Raw genomic sequence first — 15,723 nt, 5'->3', positions numbered from 1 at the left:
ATGCATGTGGATTTAGCAAAACACAAATGAACATTCTGTTGTACTACATTTTTAATTCATTTTGTTAAACATTTCCCAATTATATTTTAATCCAATTTGGCTGTGTGAATTTGTCGCTTCTGCACTAGGCCATATAGGCTTGAGCTGTGTGACACAAAACTGCTACGGCTTTGATTCTAGTAGTACCCCATTTTGGCTACAGAAAAAGCTAGGTGAATAGATGTCCCTCTTTGTGTCCACATTTTTAATTGTCTAATTACTTAATTACAAAATAAAGCTGAGGAAGAAGCTAATTAAGTAGGATCCAATGAACTCCTAACACAATTCAGTACAGTAAAACCAATCACTTCAACAACTTCCAACAGAACAAAGACATGTTTTTGTTCCCTCCATATTTTTAATACACGTTAAATCCATAACACCAATTTCTTCTTAAGAAAAAAATAGGTCATATCCTTTTCTTTTGAAAACTTGAGTACGAGGACCAAAAAAATGCTTTGCTCAATTAAAGGACAATTCTGTAGTATGTGAATTAAAGTTTTTAGGGCTTAAATACTATAGGAGAATGCTACAGAGAGATCCTTTCCTTGATCCTGTTATACAATTTATATGAATTTGAATAAAGGCATATATTACATGTTTTAAAGAAATTACTGGTTTGCCATTCCAGTTTTTCTACTAGACCCAGGCATTATTAATTTTTAAAAGGCCACTTTAGGCTTCCAGACATTTCTTTCTCTGCTTACCAAGCAAATTTAAATCTACTGGTAAGCATCCTATAACCATCACTCTAACTAGTATCTACACTTTCAGAATAATATGATTACTATGAGGTATTTACTAAAGTGGTTCCTCCTTTCACTCTGAAAAGGCTAAGCATATACTTTGTAAATGATTTATCTAGTATATTCACAATCATAAGGTGACTGAACATAATTGGAACATGGGCTTCTTTTTAAAATATGGCAAGTTAATTAAAGGTTAAAAAAAAAAATCACTCCAGATACTCACCCTTGTCAATATGAACCTCCAGAATCTTCTTCTCTCGAACAATTTTCCTTCCATTACAGCTTTTACATCTATCTTTTGGGCTGATTCGCTCCCCATGCCCTTGGCATTCCATGCAAACTGACTGAATTTGCTGAACCATTCCAGGTCCTATCTGATGAATTCTTATTTGCATTCCAGTACCTCTGCAATTAGGACAGCATTCTACAGCTCCTTTCTTTCCACCCCGTCCTGAACCACAGAAAAATAAAAATTTCAATAACTGAAATAGCTTTATAACATAGAGTTGAGTATTAAAGGTACATACCAACACACCTCAAAACATCATCTTCTTACAGTGAGCTACCAGAAACAGGAATATCTGAGAAAGCTGAAGATATAAGTAAGGTACAGGCTTACCTATAAATGACTGAAAAAGCATTTATTAAGCACTTACTATAGCTAAGCACCCTGATAAAAACTGGGGTTAAGACAATTCCTTTTCTCAAGACATTCACATTCTAACTGGTGTGGGAAATAAAAAGTAGTTCAGCTACATAATGGAAAAGCTATTGGAACTTAGGATAGTTGATAAGAATAGCAATGTCAATGTCGGGGTAGGCTAGAGGGTGAAGCAGGAAAGATGGCAAGGCTTAGCTCACCTTACCAGGATTGAAGTCCTATCACCCTATTTATTCAAGCAGCATGATGGATCTTATCTACCTCTCCGGTCACAGGGCACAAGGGGAGCCCAGATCATGTGTTATGAGCACAGGTGCCAGTGCCTACTCCTACTCTTTTCTACCCTGAATTCTTACCTATCTACAAATAGCTTAACTGTAAAAGGTTTTACAATGACAGACCTAGCCTTCTACCACTTCATACTTCCTTCCCTCCCTCCCTCCCCCTATGCCCCACTTTTCTCCCACCACTGTGCCATCCATATATAATCTGCCTATACTTCATTTTGGAATTAATAGAAAGCTGAAGCTTCTCACTTGAACCTTTAAGTTTAATCTGGAAAAATGGGCAGGTGGAAGTGAAATATCTCTTTTCTACCAGGATTCCTATCCTAGCAGGCCTTCCTAGATGTAAGGAAGATAAAATAATCTCATCTAATCCTCAACAAGTCCTTTCATCTAAGCTAACTCCTCCTCCTCAGCAGAGTCTCAATCTATCTTCTTCAATTTCCTGCTCTCACCCTCTAAAAATTTCTGTTGATTAGATGCACCATCTGATGCAAGATGGCAAACATGTTGCTACTGCGCCCAAATCTAAAAGTCCTGTAATTCTTTGAGCATAACACAATGATAACTGAGGATCTCAAAGTGAAAATAAGATTCTTAAAACAGGAATTTGTAATTATAAGACTATACAGAAAGATTTTTAAACATACCTTCACATTTATCACAAATTACATTCTTTTGCAAAGCCAGTTTTCTCGTTGCACCATTATATAAATCTTCTAAGGTCACTGACAACTGATGAACAACATTTTTACCTGCAATCAAGTAGTGAATAACTTTATTCAAGCATCTATACATGTCAGTTATAAATTCCAATTTGTGCTATGTAACTTAATATGACCAATCTTTAAAAACTGATTCCACTGTGTATCCTGTGCATATTATTAATACTGGACACCTTCACCCTACAAGTTCTATTTTCTTCAAAACTGGGAATCTGTGGGAGAACAGCTGAAATTTTAAGAAAGCCACTTCCAAACAACTGTTTTAAGAGGGCACAAAGGAAGCAGCACATTACTTTCAACCTCTTACTTCCTAGACTCCGGTCCCATTTCTAGCTTTTAAGATTTGTCACAAGTGAAAGAGGACACAACACATGGTATCACATATTTGAAAGTTCAAGCCAAAGCTAGGAACACATTTAAGAACAAAATTCCTTTTCGCTAGCCCACTTGAAAATTTTTAATCCCATCCTGAACTTTATTACAGATAATCTTTTGTCTCTTGAATTTTTAAGGTGGTACAGAGTTGCCAGACTTATAATTAGGAAGAGGAAAGTCTGAATTCTACCTCACTTACTGGTTGCATGACCCCAGGAAAGTCATTTAAACTTCTAAAGACAGCTTCTTCTATAAAACAGTGATAAAATAACTTTCTCCCAGGGTTGTGAGGATAAGAATATAGGCAAAGCACTTCACAAACCTATATAAACAATACTCATATTTTACATGTCAAGGTATTCCATGTACAAGTTAGTTTGGGAAAAGATGCTCTATGTTGGAGACCGCTGTTCAAATCAACCTACATTGTGTATATGTACTTATTTCATGTCATTTGGAACACATTTTTTATTTTAAATAATTATAAAGTTGGATATTTTCTTCTGATACAAGGTTGGGAAAGTAATTCACATGAAAAGGACACACTTCCAGCAAGTCACCATTTGGCAATTTCTAAAGTGTTAATAATCTTAAACAGAAGTAGAATGCCCGAATTACTAACTGTTGGGCTTAACTCTGCTCCCTGCCACTCCGTCCTCTCCCCACCCCTTACCTTACAACTATTTGTCTTCTTTCTGCATTCTGAAGACAAATATACTGACATTTATATGCTGGAGGGCTCTCTCAAATATCGTACAGACTAGGCCTATTCTTTCCCTAGGCTCTTGGGGGTGTGGAAGAGAGATTAATTTTCACATGACATTGTTTTACTATACAGATCACAATGAGTGCTAATTTATTTTTACTTAGATACTCTTAAAATGTGGTTTCCAGAGCTAGTGAATATTCAAGCTGTGATCTGACCAGCATCGAGATCAAGACTATCTTTCTAGTGAACTAGATACTATGCTTCTTAATCAATACAGCCCAAAGTTAACTGGGCATATCATATGTTTATTAAACTGCATCCAAAATCTAGGTTTTTCTCCCCTCCAAGAAAAATTGCTCTCAAACCAAATTTCCTCATTCCTCATTTAACTAGAGTTTTGAGTCTCACCCTTAATCATTGTTACATTTCATCCCATCTGAATGTCACCCCTAATACTAAATTAGAATACATTTTGCTTTTTAAAATATAGTACACAAGGGCCGCTAGGTGGTGCAGTGGATAGAGCACCAGCCCTAGAGTCAGGAGGATCCAAGTTCAAATCCTGTCTTAAACCAGACACTTGACACTTACTAGCTATGTGACCCTGGGCAAGTCACTTAACCCAACTGCCCTGCCAAAAAGAAAAAATATACATATTACACAAAGAAACAACAACCGTGTGAAGATTGCCTTTAGGATCAACTATTAATGTGAACCAGAGCTCTTAACCTTCCAGTCATTTGACTGATATGAGCAGCAAAGATCTGATCTAGGACTAGAACAATGGAATAAGAGACAAAAGGAATAGTGGATCATAGAACATGGAACCTAAGGATGTCAACGACATCTAGAACAATCCTCTTACTTTACCTAGAAAACTGAGTTTTAACTAGCCAAAGGCTAGAGCTTTAAACTAGCCAAAGGCCCCACCAGACTCAACACCAGACTTTCCATAATTTAAACAAGGAACTATAACTTTCTGGAAAAATCCATTTAGAACTCAGATCATCATAATGAAAATCTGCATTTTCTGTGATAATTTAAGAGATAAAAGGAGGTCAACTGCTCTTTTTGATTGGCAAGAGTTAACTAAAGAGAAAAGCAAAAAATCCTGTGAGAAAATTACCAGGCCACTTAAGAGTCAACGGCTTAGCTTAGGTGATTTGCCCATTACCAAGTATGAGGTGGAATGTGAATCCAGGTCTTCCAGACAACAAAATCCAGCTCTCCATATCACAATACCCTGGTCTCTACAAGCCCATGTCCCAACTATAAAATGAGAGAGACGGATCAAAATGAACCTAGGTCTCTTTCAACTCTAAATTCTACTAAGCTCTAAAGAGTTATACTTCGTGTGAAGAGCAAGTTAAAAGAGCTTTAAAAGAGAACCAATACCCAAATAAGTGAGGCTATGAGAACACACCCAAGCTCAATGAGTTCTTCAAGTCACCAGGCCTGGAAAAAATACATAAATATACTGAAGGTACACAAGAGATAGAATACTGAACAATCTTCCATCATCTTTGAAAAATCAATCAAGATAATGGAGAGTGGGAGATACTAGAATACTGAATACTCCAATTTTCAATGAGGACCTTTAATTCTTTCAATTTTAAGTCACAGTGATCTAATAATTTGTTTTAAATTGCAGTAAAGATACGATTTGAGCATTTATAAAAGGAATTTGTGATCACCCAAGAGCCAACAGTTTTATCAACAAACTACATCAGATGACTACCCCTTTTCAAAAGGGTGTTAATAAGATTTTTATCAAGGTGATGTCTATGGAATTATCCTTATCTATTATATTTCTGGATTTCAGCAAGGCATTTTGACAAAAGTTGCTCCATATTTCATTGTGGACAAATTGTGAGATGAGCTACATGGTAAATAATTGGGTAAAATCTACATTCAATGATTAGGGCTAAATAATATATGAATATAATAGAACAGTACTGATATGAGAAATAATTGGAATGGGACAGCTTGGGAAGAAACTGGAAAGACCACAAGAAATGAAGCAAAGTAAAGTGAGCTTAGAACTAGGAAAATTTAAACAACGGCCACAACACTCAGTATAGCGAAAAACAAGACTCAGAACTTTGATCAATACCACGAAAATGAATGATAAGCTCCCAAGTCCAGAGGGCTGAGGATGAATCCTACCCTACTACAGGGGATGAAAATGAAGCAAGACACACACATTTTGCACATGGACAATGCTAGGAACTTCTTTTGGTGGACTATGCATGTTTTGAGGGGTTTTTTTCTTTTTTAAAAAAATTAACTAAGGGCAACAATGGGGAGGGAACAGCAAAAGGTTACAAAAATCCTCAATGACTAGACTCAGAGTAGTGATTAATGGATCAGTGTCAAACTGGAGGGAATTATCTAGCTGAGTAAGCACCATAACAGTGTTTTCTTTTGCCTTGTGCTATTCAAAATATCGTCAATGACTTAAAAATGGTATGCTTTTCAAATTGCAGAAGACACAAAGCCAACAAAAAGGATAATTCAAGTCAAGTAACATCAGGAATCTCTCAAAAATATAGACAAATCCAGTAAGACTGGATACCGAGAATCAAGCAACACTGAGGTTTGTTTTTTTTAATCTACAAATATGCACAGGATAGGTGAGGAGTGCCTATTTATGAAGTTAAAGTGTTCATGGTTTTTTTAGGCAACTGGGGTTAAATGACTTGCTCAGGGTCACACAGCTAGTAAGCACCAAGTGTTTGGTCTGAGGCTGGATTTGAACTCAGGTCCTCCTGACTTCAGGGCTGCTGCTCTATCCACTGCACCACCTAGCTGCCCCAAAGTTTCACGTTTTAAAGTCAGTGTAATATTGCAATCACACACTGCTATACTTCAGTAAACTTCTGAAGCTTAACAATGAGCTCTCCCAATTAGTGTCATTGTTCTTATCCTTTTTTTAGATTGGCAAAACCTTACCTCTCCTTTCCCTTTGCATTCTTCCACCTCCTCCAAAAAACATATCAAAGATATCCATTGGAGAACCAAAGCCACCACCAGAACCACCCTCTTTGATGGCTTGTTCTCCACCTTTGTCATATAAATCTCTTTTCTTTGCATCAGAAAGCACTTCATAAGCTTGAGAAATCTGCTTGAACTATTTAAAAAAAAAAAGGCCATATTGTAAAGTAAGTTCTTTTAGGAAGATTTAGCCAAGATTTTGAAATCTAAGTTCTATTCACTTCACATTTAATATATATTTACGTAAAACTGTCTACAGCTATGTAAATAACAGCAACAAAACTTAAATAAGTTCAGACTAGGACCTGCAACAAAAACAGGACAACTGTTATCAAAGTTAATTTCATCAAAGGATTTTTTCTTTCACTATCTTTAGTAAATAGTAAAAATTTTTTAAAAGTAAAAAAAATACTTGCCTTTTCTCCTTCATTTGGATTCTTATCTGGGTGATATTTTAAGGCTAGTTTTCTATATGCCTTTTTTAGTTCTTCCTGGGAGGCATTGGGCTTTACCCCCAAAACATCATAATAAGTAGTTTCCTTCACCATTTTTATAGCCTGCAATTAAAACCACAACTTTAAGGTACTTTCAATCTAAAGATTCACCTTAAAATCAATTGAGACCACCTAATCAGATTATAAATTTCAGAATGTTATTATCAAGCCAACACCCAACCTCTGAGCTAAAAATCTGGCCACATTTCATAAACCTAGATAATGGAAAATATCGATTAATCTGACACATAGGCAAACCCTAAGGTTTTAACTATTAATCATTCCAATATTCCTATTATTTCACACTCTTACCAACACTCTCGAGATCTCTCTCTTTTTTGTTTCCCATCCCACACCCTGAGGAAATGTGTGGTTATAAAGCAAAAAATGAAGTGTAAATAAACTGGAGACTTTGAGAACTGGGGGCTTGCTACACAACCAGGTATTACCCGTTATCTACTAAAAAAATCTTGTCCCTACATAGATTTGTTTTCTTACACCTTTGTTCTCCTCCCTCTCCCTTCAGGTATCTAGTGAAACTAGCCTCTTTTCTAAGCCTCTAAGGGAGACACTATCACTGGACTTCACCGTATCCTCTCCCTTCCCCCAATTCTCCTCCTCCTCATCCACACCTCCTGGCTTTCCTTCAAGACCCAGCTAAAATCAAGCTTCTATGAGAAGCTTCTTCAGATCCCTTTCAACTACAGTGCCTTCTCCTCGTTTATTATCTCAAATTTATCCCGAGTGTATTCTGCTTATATACAATTGTATGTTGTCTCCCCCATTAGATTTCGATCTCCAGATTAGGGACTGGTCTTTTGCCTTTTTTTTTTTTAATCATCCCCAGCACTTAGTACAGTACCAGGCACATAGCAGGTGCTTAATATTGCTGGACTCCTGATGAAAACGGATGTTTAAAGACCAGTGGTTTCCGCGGTGGCCACAGCTTAATCCTGTGCAATTTGTGCACGTCACCTGACCGCCTTATCGTGCCACGAGGGTTTGGGGGGTTTGTTTTTTTAAAAGACAGCCCCAACGGCAGAGGCACACGGGAGATTCTTTCCATCTCCCTCCTTGGCAAAGCCGGGGGAAGCGAGTCCGTATCTCCAGATCTTCTCCCTCCTCTACCTCCCAAGGCTTCCTTTCACGTGGGAGCTCCCACAGCAGGCTTCCCGGGAGCGTCCTCCCGATCCATTCCGTTTCCACGTAGCTATTCGTGCGCTGTCTCCCCCATTTGAACGGGAGGTCCAGGGGGAGCGGGATTTGCGGGTTTTTCCGCCATTCTCGGTATCCCCGGCGCTCAGCATTGTGCACGGCACGTAGTAGGACCTAAATCAATGCCTGCTGACCTGACTGGAGGTCACCACCTCTCTAGAGCGTTCTGGAGCCTGGAGGAGAGGAGCGCTGGGAGGAGATGAAGCGTTCACCCCCTCCCCCCAACACAACGGAGGGCTCATCCAAGAGGAGGCTGCGAGGGAGCGGGGACGCGCACGCAGAGGGGAGCGCGCACGCAGCGCCCCCGTACCCCAGCAAATAGGTGCGGCCCCCCCCCCCCGCGCACGAACCGAGGAGACCGGGGTGGGGGGAGGGGAAGGAAAGAGGATTGGGGGAAAGCGAACAACATCGCGGAAAGATGGAGGAGAGGAGGAGGGTCGGGGCAGGCGGAGGAGACGCGAGGGAGGACGCCAAGCCCATTGTCTAACGCCCGGGCTGCAGAGCGGGGGCGACACCCCTCGGAAATCTGGGGCACCGGCCCCCGCTCCCTCGGGAGAGATGCCAACGGCTTCTCCGGGTCTCGTAGGCGCTACGGCTCCTTACCCCCGACGGGGCGGGAGGCGGGGTAGGGACGGGGAGCCGAGTTGCGGTGAGGGAGAAGGGATGGACTTACCGGGGAGCGACGCTCGTGGTACGCCCGGTGTCGAAATGCCTGTCCGGGGTGTGGTGAGAGGGTACTGCCCAGAAGCCGGTTGGGTTGTTGGGGGATGGAGTGGAAGAAGAGTGGATGGGGGAAGGGGGCGCGAGTTCTTGTGCGCGGAGCTCGGGCAGCAGCAGCTGCTACCCTCCGCTTCTCGCCGAGTTTTCTGGAAAGTTCCGCTCGCGGCGTCGCATCCGGCGAGTTTTGTAGAGGAGCCGGGGCGCGTCACCCTCAGGAAGTCCCGCCCCCCGCTCCTCCTCCTCCTCCTCTCCGTTTCTCCCCCTCCCTATCTGCGGTTTCCCGGGTAACCAGGAGGGGCGGGGACTGAACTCTGGAATATTCTAACCCGGGGAGAAGATGGAGGCGATGCCGGAGGCTGCGCGGCTGCAGGCTCTGGCGAGGCGGGAGAGAGGAGAGGCCTCTGCCCAGTCATGCTGCCTAGGGCCCCGGGAGACTTAAAGTTCTCGGCCCCATTCCTTCCCCCACTTCTCGGGGCGGGGGGAGCATAGCTGGGCACTGGTTGGACCAATGAATGGCGGCAGCTCCCCTGGCCGGGAGAGAGCGGGCTGGGGGGCCCCGGCGCCCCGGTGCAGGGTGGTGGTGGGTCCTGTGCCCCCTCCCTGGGCAGCTCTCCAGCTCGACACGCTGGAGGTTGAATAATGGCTTCCAGATCCTTCCACAAGCGTCCCCATTTCTTCTGATTTTATCATGCCAAAGCCTCTGGGTCTCTAGGGCTTAGTAAGGATTCTCATCCACTTATTTTTAAGTCAGGAAAGTTGATTTTTAAGGGAGATCTGAACATTTCTGCTAAAGAGACAGAAGTATGTTAGAAAAGTTGTATAAATTTGAAAAAGTGAGACTTGGCAAGCAAATATCAGTAGACAAGAAACACCTACTGGGCGGTTAATAGGGATGGGATTCCAGATTTGTGGTCTCATAAATTTGGAAACACCTAATGTAGAAATTCTCTCCAGCTACAATATTTTGAGTGAGTTTGCCTTCCCAAGGGATGGAGGAGGGGCAGGGGAGAATTTGAAACTCAAATTTTTTTTAATGTTAAAAAAAATTTAATAGAATTGGGAAATATTTAATGAGATAAAATAAAATGTTTTTTAAAAAATGAAAGAAATTCTCTCTACCTGGGCAGTTTGGCAGCATATCTGTAATTTTAAATCTTGGAGGGTTTCCCTGGGGGCACTGAGAGGTTAAGTGATCACATGATCATACTGGTGTTAGAGGTAAGATTTGAATACTGGTCCTAAGGATTCTGAGGCTAGTTTATTATTCATTACACTTTTGGACATTTGAAAGAAAAAAAAAATTTAAAACATAGCTAAGCACAGCTTCCCTGCTGGGTGTGTTGGACATGCTAGTATGCTGGTCAAGCCTGACAGCTACTCCTGTCCCCTCTTGGCTTTTGTACTTAGGTCATCAGGTAGCTAAGTCAATGACTTAGCCAAAGGGACTGAAGAAATTGAACTAATTCTTCCCGGTCGATTAATTCTAAGGATGCTTTTAAGGAAAAATTAGCCTAAACTACCAGGCAAATTGCTCCTACCAGGCCACTTCTAAGAGGCCCCAAGGTCCTAAAGGTCTTGACCTTCCACCTAAATGGCTTTAGGACTCCTACTAGACAAACTAATCTTAAGGGTGTGAAAGGCCTGGTGTAGGAAAGTTACCAGAGGGGGACCTCCGGTAAATAAAAACTAAAAAAGAAAGAATAAAAAAAGACAAACAGTCCTGTCTAAGTAAGGACTAAGTCCCAATTCTTAATGAATTGGTTTGTGGGAAGGATGGTGTAAACCTTTGCATTTCACAGTGTGTCCACATTGATCACAGACAGGAAAAGTAACAGGAACATCTAGGCCACAGCATGGATGATATTTCTAACACAGTCACTGAACCTTCTCACAGATCAGGGTCCTTTGTAGGAAGGTAGCTAACTTTCCAGTGTAAACTTAGTGCTAGTGTTGATAATGAGATCATCTGTGCACCACCACCCTCTCAGTTCCCCAGCTCACTAACTATGTCATCTTCTTCCCTGGGACCCTCTTGTATAGGGAAAGGGGGCAGAATACCAAATCTGTGCACCTTTTGGGGCCTATGCTGAGGAGCTGCTCTCTTCTTCCTTGATGGCTGGATAAAAACTCCCTTCTTGCCATTCCAGGATTGCTAACTCAAGAATGCCCTTTCTTGCAGGCAAATTACACATTCACCTTCATATGGTTCAAAAGAAGCACTTCCCAACAATATCACCCCTTCATCTCCCAAGGACTTTCCAAGAAGGATTTGTCTGAACTGGCCCTGGGAAAAGGAGACTTGCAAATTGAGGGGGAGTTGGAGGTAAATGGAGCCCTTTCAGGGGGTAGGAACTTTGAGAGTAGAGACTCTGAGCTGGGGATGGAATAAGGAAAGGACAGAGAAGGTCAACCAGAACTATATCCAAATGTTATCTGTCCTGATCAGTTGTCTTCCTGGAAGCTAAATCTGAGAAGCTACTGGACTTTAGAACCCCTTCCTTCCTAAGATGACAGTGATTTGATAACTTCTGGGAAGCATGACACTCAGCTCTTAGGTTATGATGATAAAGTTGTACAACTCTTCACTGGACTCTTACTTACCATCCCCTCAAGCTATTATCCTATGTCTCTCCTTCCCTTTCTCAGCCACAGTCCTTCAAAAAGCCTTGCACATAGAGGTACTATTCCTGGCAAGCCAAAGGGCTACCTCATCATCAGAGACTTATTGAAGGAGGAAATAATGGGGCAAGATGAAGGGAGATGAGGGTTGAAGAAAAGGAGCCCTTGTTGAATAACCTCAGTTTTTTAAGTGATGGATGAGTTGAGATGTTCAGCAGAGAAGGTAGAGATGGAGGAAGGCTCCAGGAGATATAAGAGGGTTTAGTACAGCTGCTGTGGAGAGTGGGATGGAGAGTTGATTAGAGAGGGGTAGAATGATCACTTTGCTGCAGTGAGGGTGTAGTTGAGATTATATAACACATTTATATTGGAACTGATATGCTCTTATGATTTCCTACAGCTCTAGTTAGCAGCACATGAATCGGAGGGAATGAGGAAGAATGTAGAAGTGACCCAAGATTGGGTTTTGGCAAAATGTTGCCAATGGTAGGACAAAGGGCAAGGGATTCAAGAATATAGAGTTGAATTGTATACTGAGGGGTTTAGATAATGAAAAGAGGAGAAAGTAGTTGATGAAAAGGTAATAATCTGTGAAAGAACTTAAGGATGGAGGGAATGAAGGTTATAGTGAGGATAAAAAACATAGGTGTGGAAATACATAGGGAAAGATAGAATATTATGGATTATGATCAGACTGAAGAATTTTGGAGTTAAAGACCTTAGAAGTGGAACACTTGTGGGTGATGGCAAGATCAAGAGAATGATCATTTTTTTGTGCAGGAAGCTCAGGAAGAATGGCAGGAATAAATCATGTGAACTGAGTAGATTGAAAAAAATGGAAGTTAGGGTATTTGAGAGACCATCAATATGTATATTAAAGTCCCCTAATAAGAATGTAAGAGTTGGGGTATTGAGAAACTATGAACCAGGAACTGAATTTATTGAGGAAAGGATAATGTCCTAGAGTTCATTAGATAACAGCCATCAGGATTTGGATTGGGGGATAAGTTTGGAAACCATACACCTCAAAGGAGGAGATCCTGCTGAGTGACAGTGATAGAAGTAGAGTCTAGAACTGGCAATGAGGAGCAAGGGGCATTCCAACTGCTACCACAGCCAGTGAGTCAGAGGTATGAGTGAAGTGCAACCAATATTGGAAAGGTTGGAGCGGGAAACAGAGTCAGCAAGCAGAACTTGGGTCTTAGTACCATGAGATGGAAGGAGTAAGAAAGAGTTTTATATGAAAGGAAGACTGTTAAATAAGGAGCAAGAATTCAGAGAGCATAGTGCAAAGAGGTGGTAAATATGAAGTAAGACACTGACTTATGTCGAGGTGTGTGGGCAAAAACAAGCAGGCAGTTGGGGACAAGGAGCAGGGTTTATATATTGGCAACATGCTGGAGAGAAAGCCCTTGGGGGAGGGGGTTGGAGGTTGAGGAGATCTTATATTGGGGAAGTATAGTGCTGGAGAAGGTTCAAGTTGGCAGGTCTTTGGTGAGGTCTTGTTCTGGAGTGGATTGGCTGGGCCAGGTAATAGGAGAAAGCTCTGAAGAAGGCTAAAGGCCAAAGTCAGGAGGCTAGTGGTCTAACATTGGGGGGTGGGGGAGGGGAGGCTAGCTGCCACAAGATACATGTAAAACAAAAGGCTTATGTACAGTAATAATGATCATCCCAGTTGTGATAATAATATATTGCCCCAATTACTAGTTGACTGACTGGTCTAGGGGATGATAATGATTTATATGCTTTTTTTCCTCTCCTTTGGGAATTTGGGGTTTCCCCTTCCCCCATCTTAGCTTCACCAAAAGAGAAAAAAAGTCTTCTGTCTCTTTAAAGGCAGAAAACCCTCCCAAACTCTCCATCATTAAATAACACTAGTCAATGATGGTAACTACCATTTTTTTTTAAAAATCAAGGGTAACAAATTTATAAGCAACAAAAAGACAATCATTTGAGCAACAATTCATTTGGAATGCCAGTCCCTGCATAGCAGGTGATAGAAAACAGAATGGGCATTCTCCCTTCATTTTTCTCCTTCCTGAGGAGGGAAAACAGGTATTGAATACTTCCAATAGTGAACAGATCATAGAAACCTACCACAGACAGAGGAGGAGAAAAGGAAGGTGAGAGGGACTCAGTGTATGTATATATGGCTTACCAGCTCTCTGCAACCTGCTACTTCCTCTGGCTTTGTTTAAAACTGTCCCTATTCCTTTGGCTTCCCAACATCCTCGTTGGGTCTCTTTTAGGGCAATGGTACTGTACATTTATACTATCTTTCTGCATGAATATTCTGTAGGCAATACCTTCCTTGACAGATTCCCACCATAGTTAGTGCTGCCTCTGCTCTAACATCTGCAGAGCTTGGTCAAAATAGATTTTCATCTCCTCCTTCCCAGCATTCTCAACTAACTCCAATATTAAACGTCAGAGGTCCTGTAAACTCAGGGTAAAATGCCGCCTTGTTGCCGTGGTTACTCTCCACATCTTGAGTCCCCCAGGCAACAGTCGCTACACTGGCAAATAAAATAGGAGATAAAAGCTCTCTGTAGACAGCTAGGGGAGGGGTTGAGATGGAAAGGTTTGAAATGATCTAGGAGAGGATAATGGTAAATCAATCAGTAGGAAATAAAAATATTAGCCTGTAGCAGTTAAGGACCAAGTTGAGATCAGACAGCATAAATTTATAGTGGATTCAACTGTCAGGCCAAGGAAATTGTCCAACAGCATTCAGCAGCACAGGAACAGGAACAGAGAAGGAGGATACATGTTTGATTGATAGATAAAATAGAGAATTTATTAAGTATTTTTTATGTACTGGGCACTGTGCTAAGTCCTAGGGATACAAATATGAACAACACAGTGCCAGTCCTCAAGAAACTATACTCTAATTGGGGGATGGAGAGATGCATATAAAGAGGAGCAGGGGTGGGGTACAGGAGACGTCTAGGAAGTAGCTAGAGGGCTTTGTTCTGGGTAAAATAAAGTAAAAGCTCATATGGATTGGAGTTCAAAGTTGTGATGGGGGAGTTAAAGACCTTGGCAGGAGATTAGATAAGTGAGAAGAAGGTCTAGTGATGAGAGTATCTCAGTGTTAGTTTATTAGATGTGAGGGGAAATAGGACAAAGGGATAAGGAATTAAAAGGTAGAGTTGTAAGAAGTTGATGATAAAATTAAATTATTATCATGGAAGACCTGGGGTCAAATCCCTCTTAAGATGTTTCTAGCACCGTGATCCCAGGCCAGTCTCTTAAAGTCTTCATGCTTTAGTTTCCTGACAGTAAAATGAAGGGGTTGCCCTCAATGGCCTCTAAGGCCCCTTGTGGCTTGAAATAAATGATCCTAATAGGCACTATCCCCCTGCCTCCCCTTTTACAAGAGGAAGGAGTAGGAAGACCTGCATATTCAAGATAGTAATGATAGTTAATATTTATGTAAGTGATTTACAGCAAATTGAGTGTGTTGGCCTTCACTTCTTCCTCCATTGAAACAGTACCTTTTTTCACACAGACAATTCTAGAAACTTGTTTTTGGGGCAGGTACTATGCAGATGATAAATTGTATTTATATATAGTGCTTTACAAATATTATCTCACTTTAATGTCCTAGTAACTCGGTGAGGTAAATGTTATTATTTTCTCCATTTTACAGATGGGGAAACAAGCTAAGAGAAATTAAGTGATTTACCCAGGGTCACACATCTAGAATTCACAGGTCTTCTTATTCCTTCCTCTCTAAAAGGGGAGGCAGGATGATGGTTCCCATTGGGATCATTGATTTCAAGTCAGAAGGGGCTTTAGAGGTCATTGAGTTAAGCCCCTTCGTTTTACCAGGAGGAAGGTAGAAGCAGGAAGAGTCGATTTCAAATCCCTAAGTGTGTCAGGCTGCATTTGAATGTACGTCTTCCTCACTTTAGGTCCAGCACTCTGGTCCACTCTGACACCCGGCTAATCCGACCTTCTCATTTAGCAGATAAACTGAGGCCCATAATATATGGCTGGTCCACGGTCAAGCAGGTATAGTTATTGGCAGAATTGGGATCCATGCCCAGGACCCCCCGAGGAAAGATCCAGCTCGCTTTTCCACTCCCTCCCATTTCTGTTTCCGAAGATATTCATCTTGTGTTCACATCAGGAGT

The 15,723-nt window shown here is 41.4% G+C and overlaps 1 protein-coding gene across 1 annotated transcript; it reads right to left on the bottom strand.

Annotated features, from left to right (window-relative positions):
- Positions 1–979: 979 nt before the first annotated feature.
- Positions 980–9,000, bottom strand: LOC110204301 (dnaJ homolog subfamily A member 1-like). Its single transcript, XM_020980541.2, has 5 exons — positions 8,919–9,000; positions 6,953–7,093; positions 6,495–6,672; positions 2,384–2,488; positions 980–1,239 (listed from the first exon to the last, which is right to left on the bottom strand). Exons 2-5 carry the CDS (start codon positions 7,082–7,084, stop codon positions 995–997), a joined length of 660 nt encoding a protein of 219 aa, XP_020836200.1. The 5' UTR covers positions 7,085–7,093; positions 8,919–9,000; the 3' UTR covers positions 980–994.
- Positions 9,001–15,723: the final 6,723 nt, after the last annotated feature.

This window comes from Phascolarctos cinereus, unplaced genomic scaffold (genome assembly GCF_003287225.1).
Source record: "Phascolarctos cinereus isolate Bilbo 61053 unplaced genomic scaffold, phaCin_HiC Scaffold_230;HRSCAF=819, whole genome shotgun sequence".
Lineage (NCBI taxonomy): Eukaryota > Metazoa > Chordata > Mammalia > Diprotodontia > Phascolarctidae > Phascolarctos > Phascolarctos cinereus.
Note: the sequence above shows the minus strand (reverse complement) of the source record. Positions and strands in the feature narration are given on the sequence as shown.

Bases quoted from the DNA above. Each gene is read 5' to 3' on its own strand.
- LOC110204301 (XM_020980541.2), bottom strand. From the start codon at position 7,084: ATGGTGAAGGAAACTACTTATTATGATGTTTTGGGGGTAAAGCCCAAT. The intron at 6,673-6,952 runs GCAAGTATTTTT...TTTTTTAAATAG, and splicing joins ATCCAAATGAAGGAGAAAAG to TTCAAGCAGATTTCTCAAGC. The intron at 1,240-2,383 runs GTATGTTTAAAA...TCTGTGGTTCAG, and splicing joins AATTTGTGATAAATGTGAAG to GACGGGGTGGAAAGAAAGGA.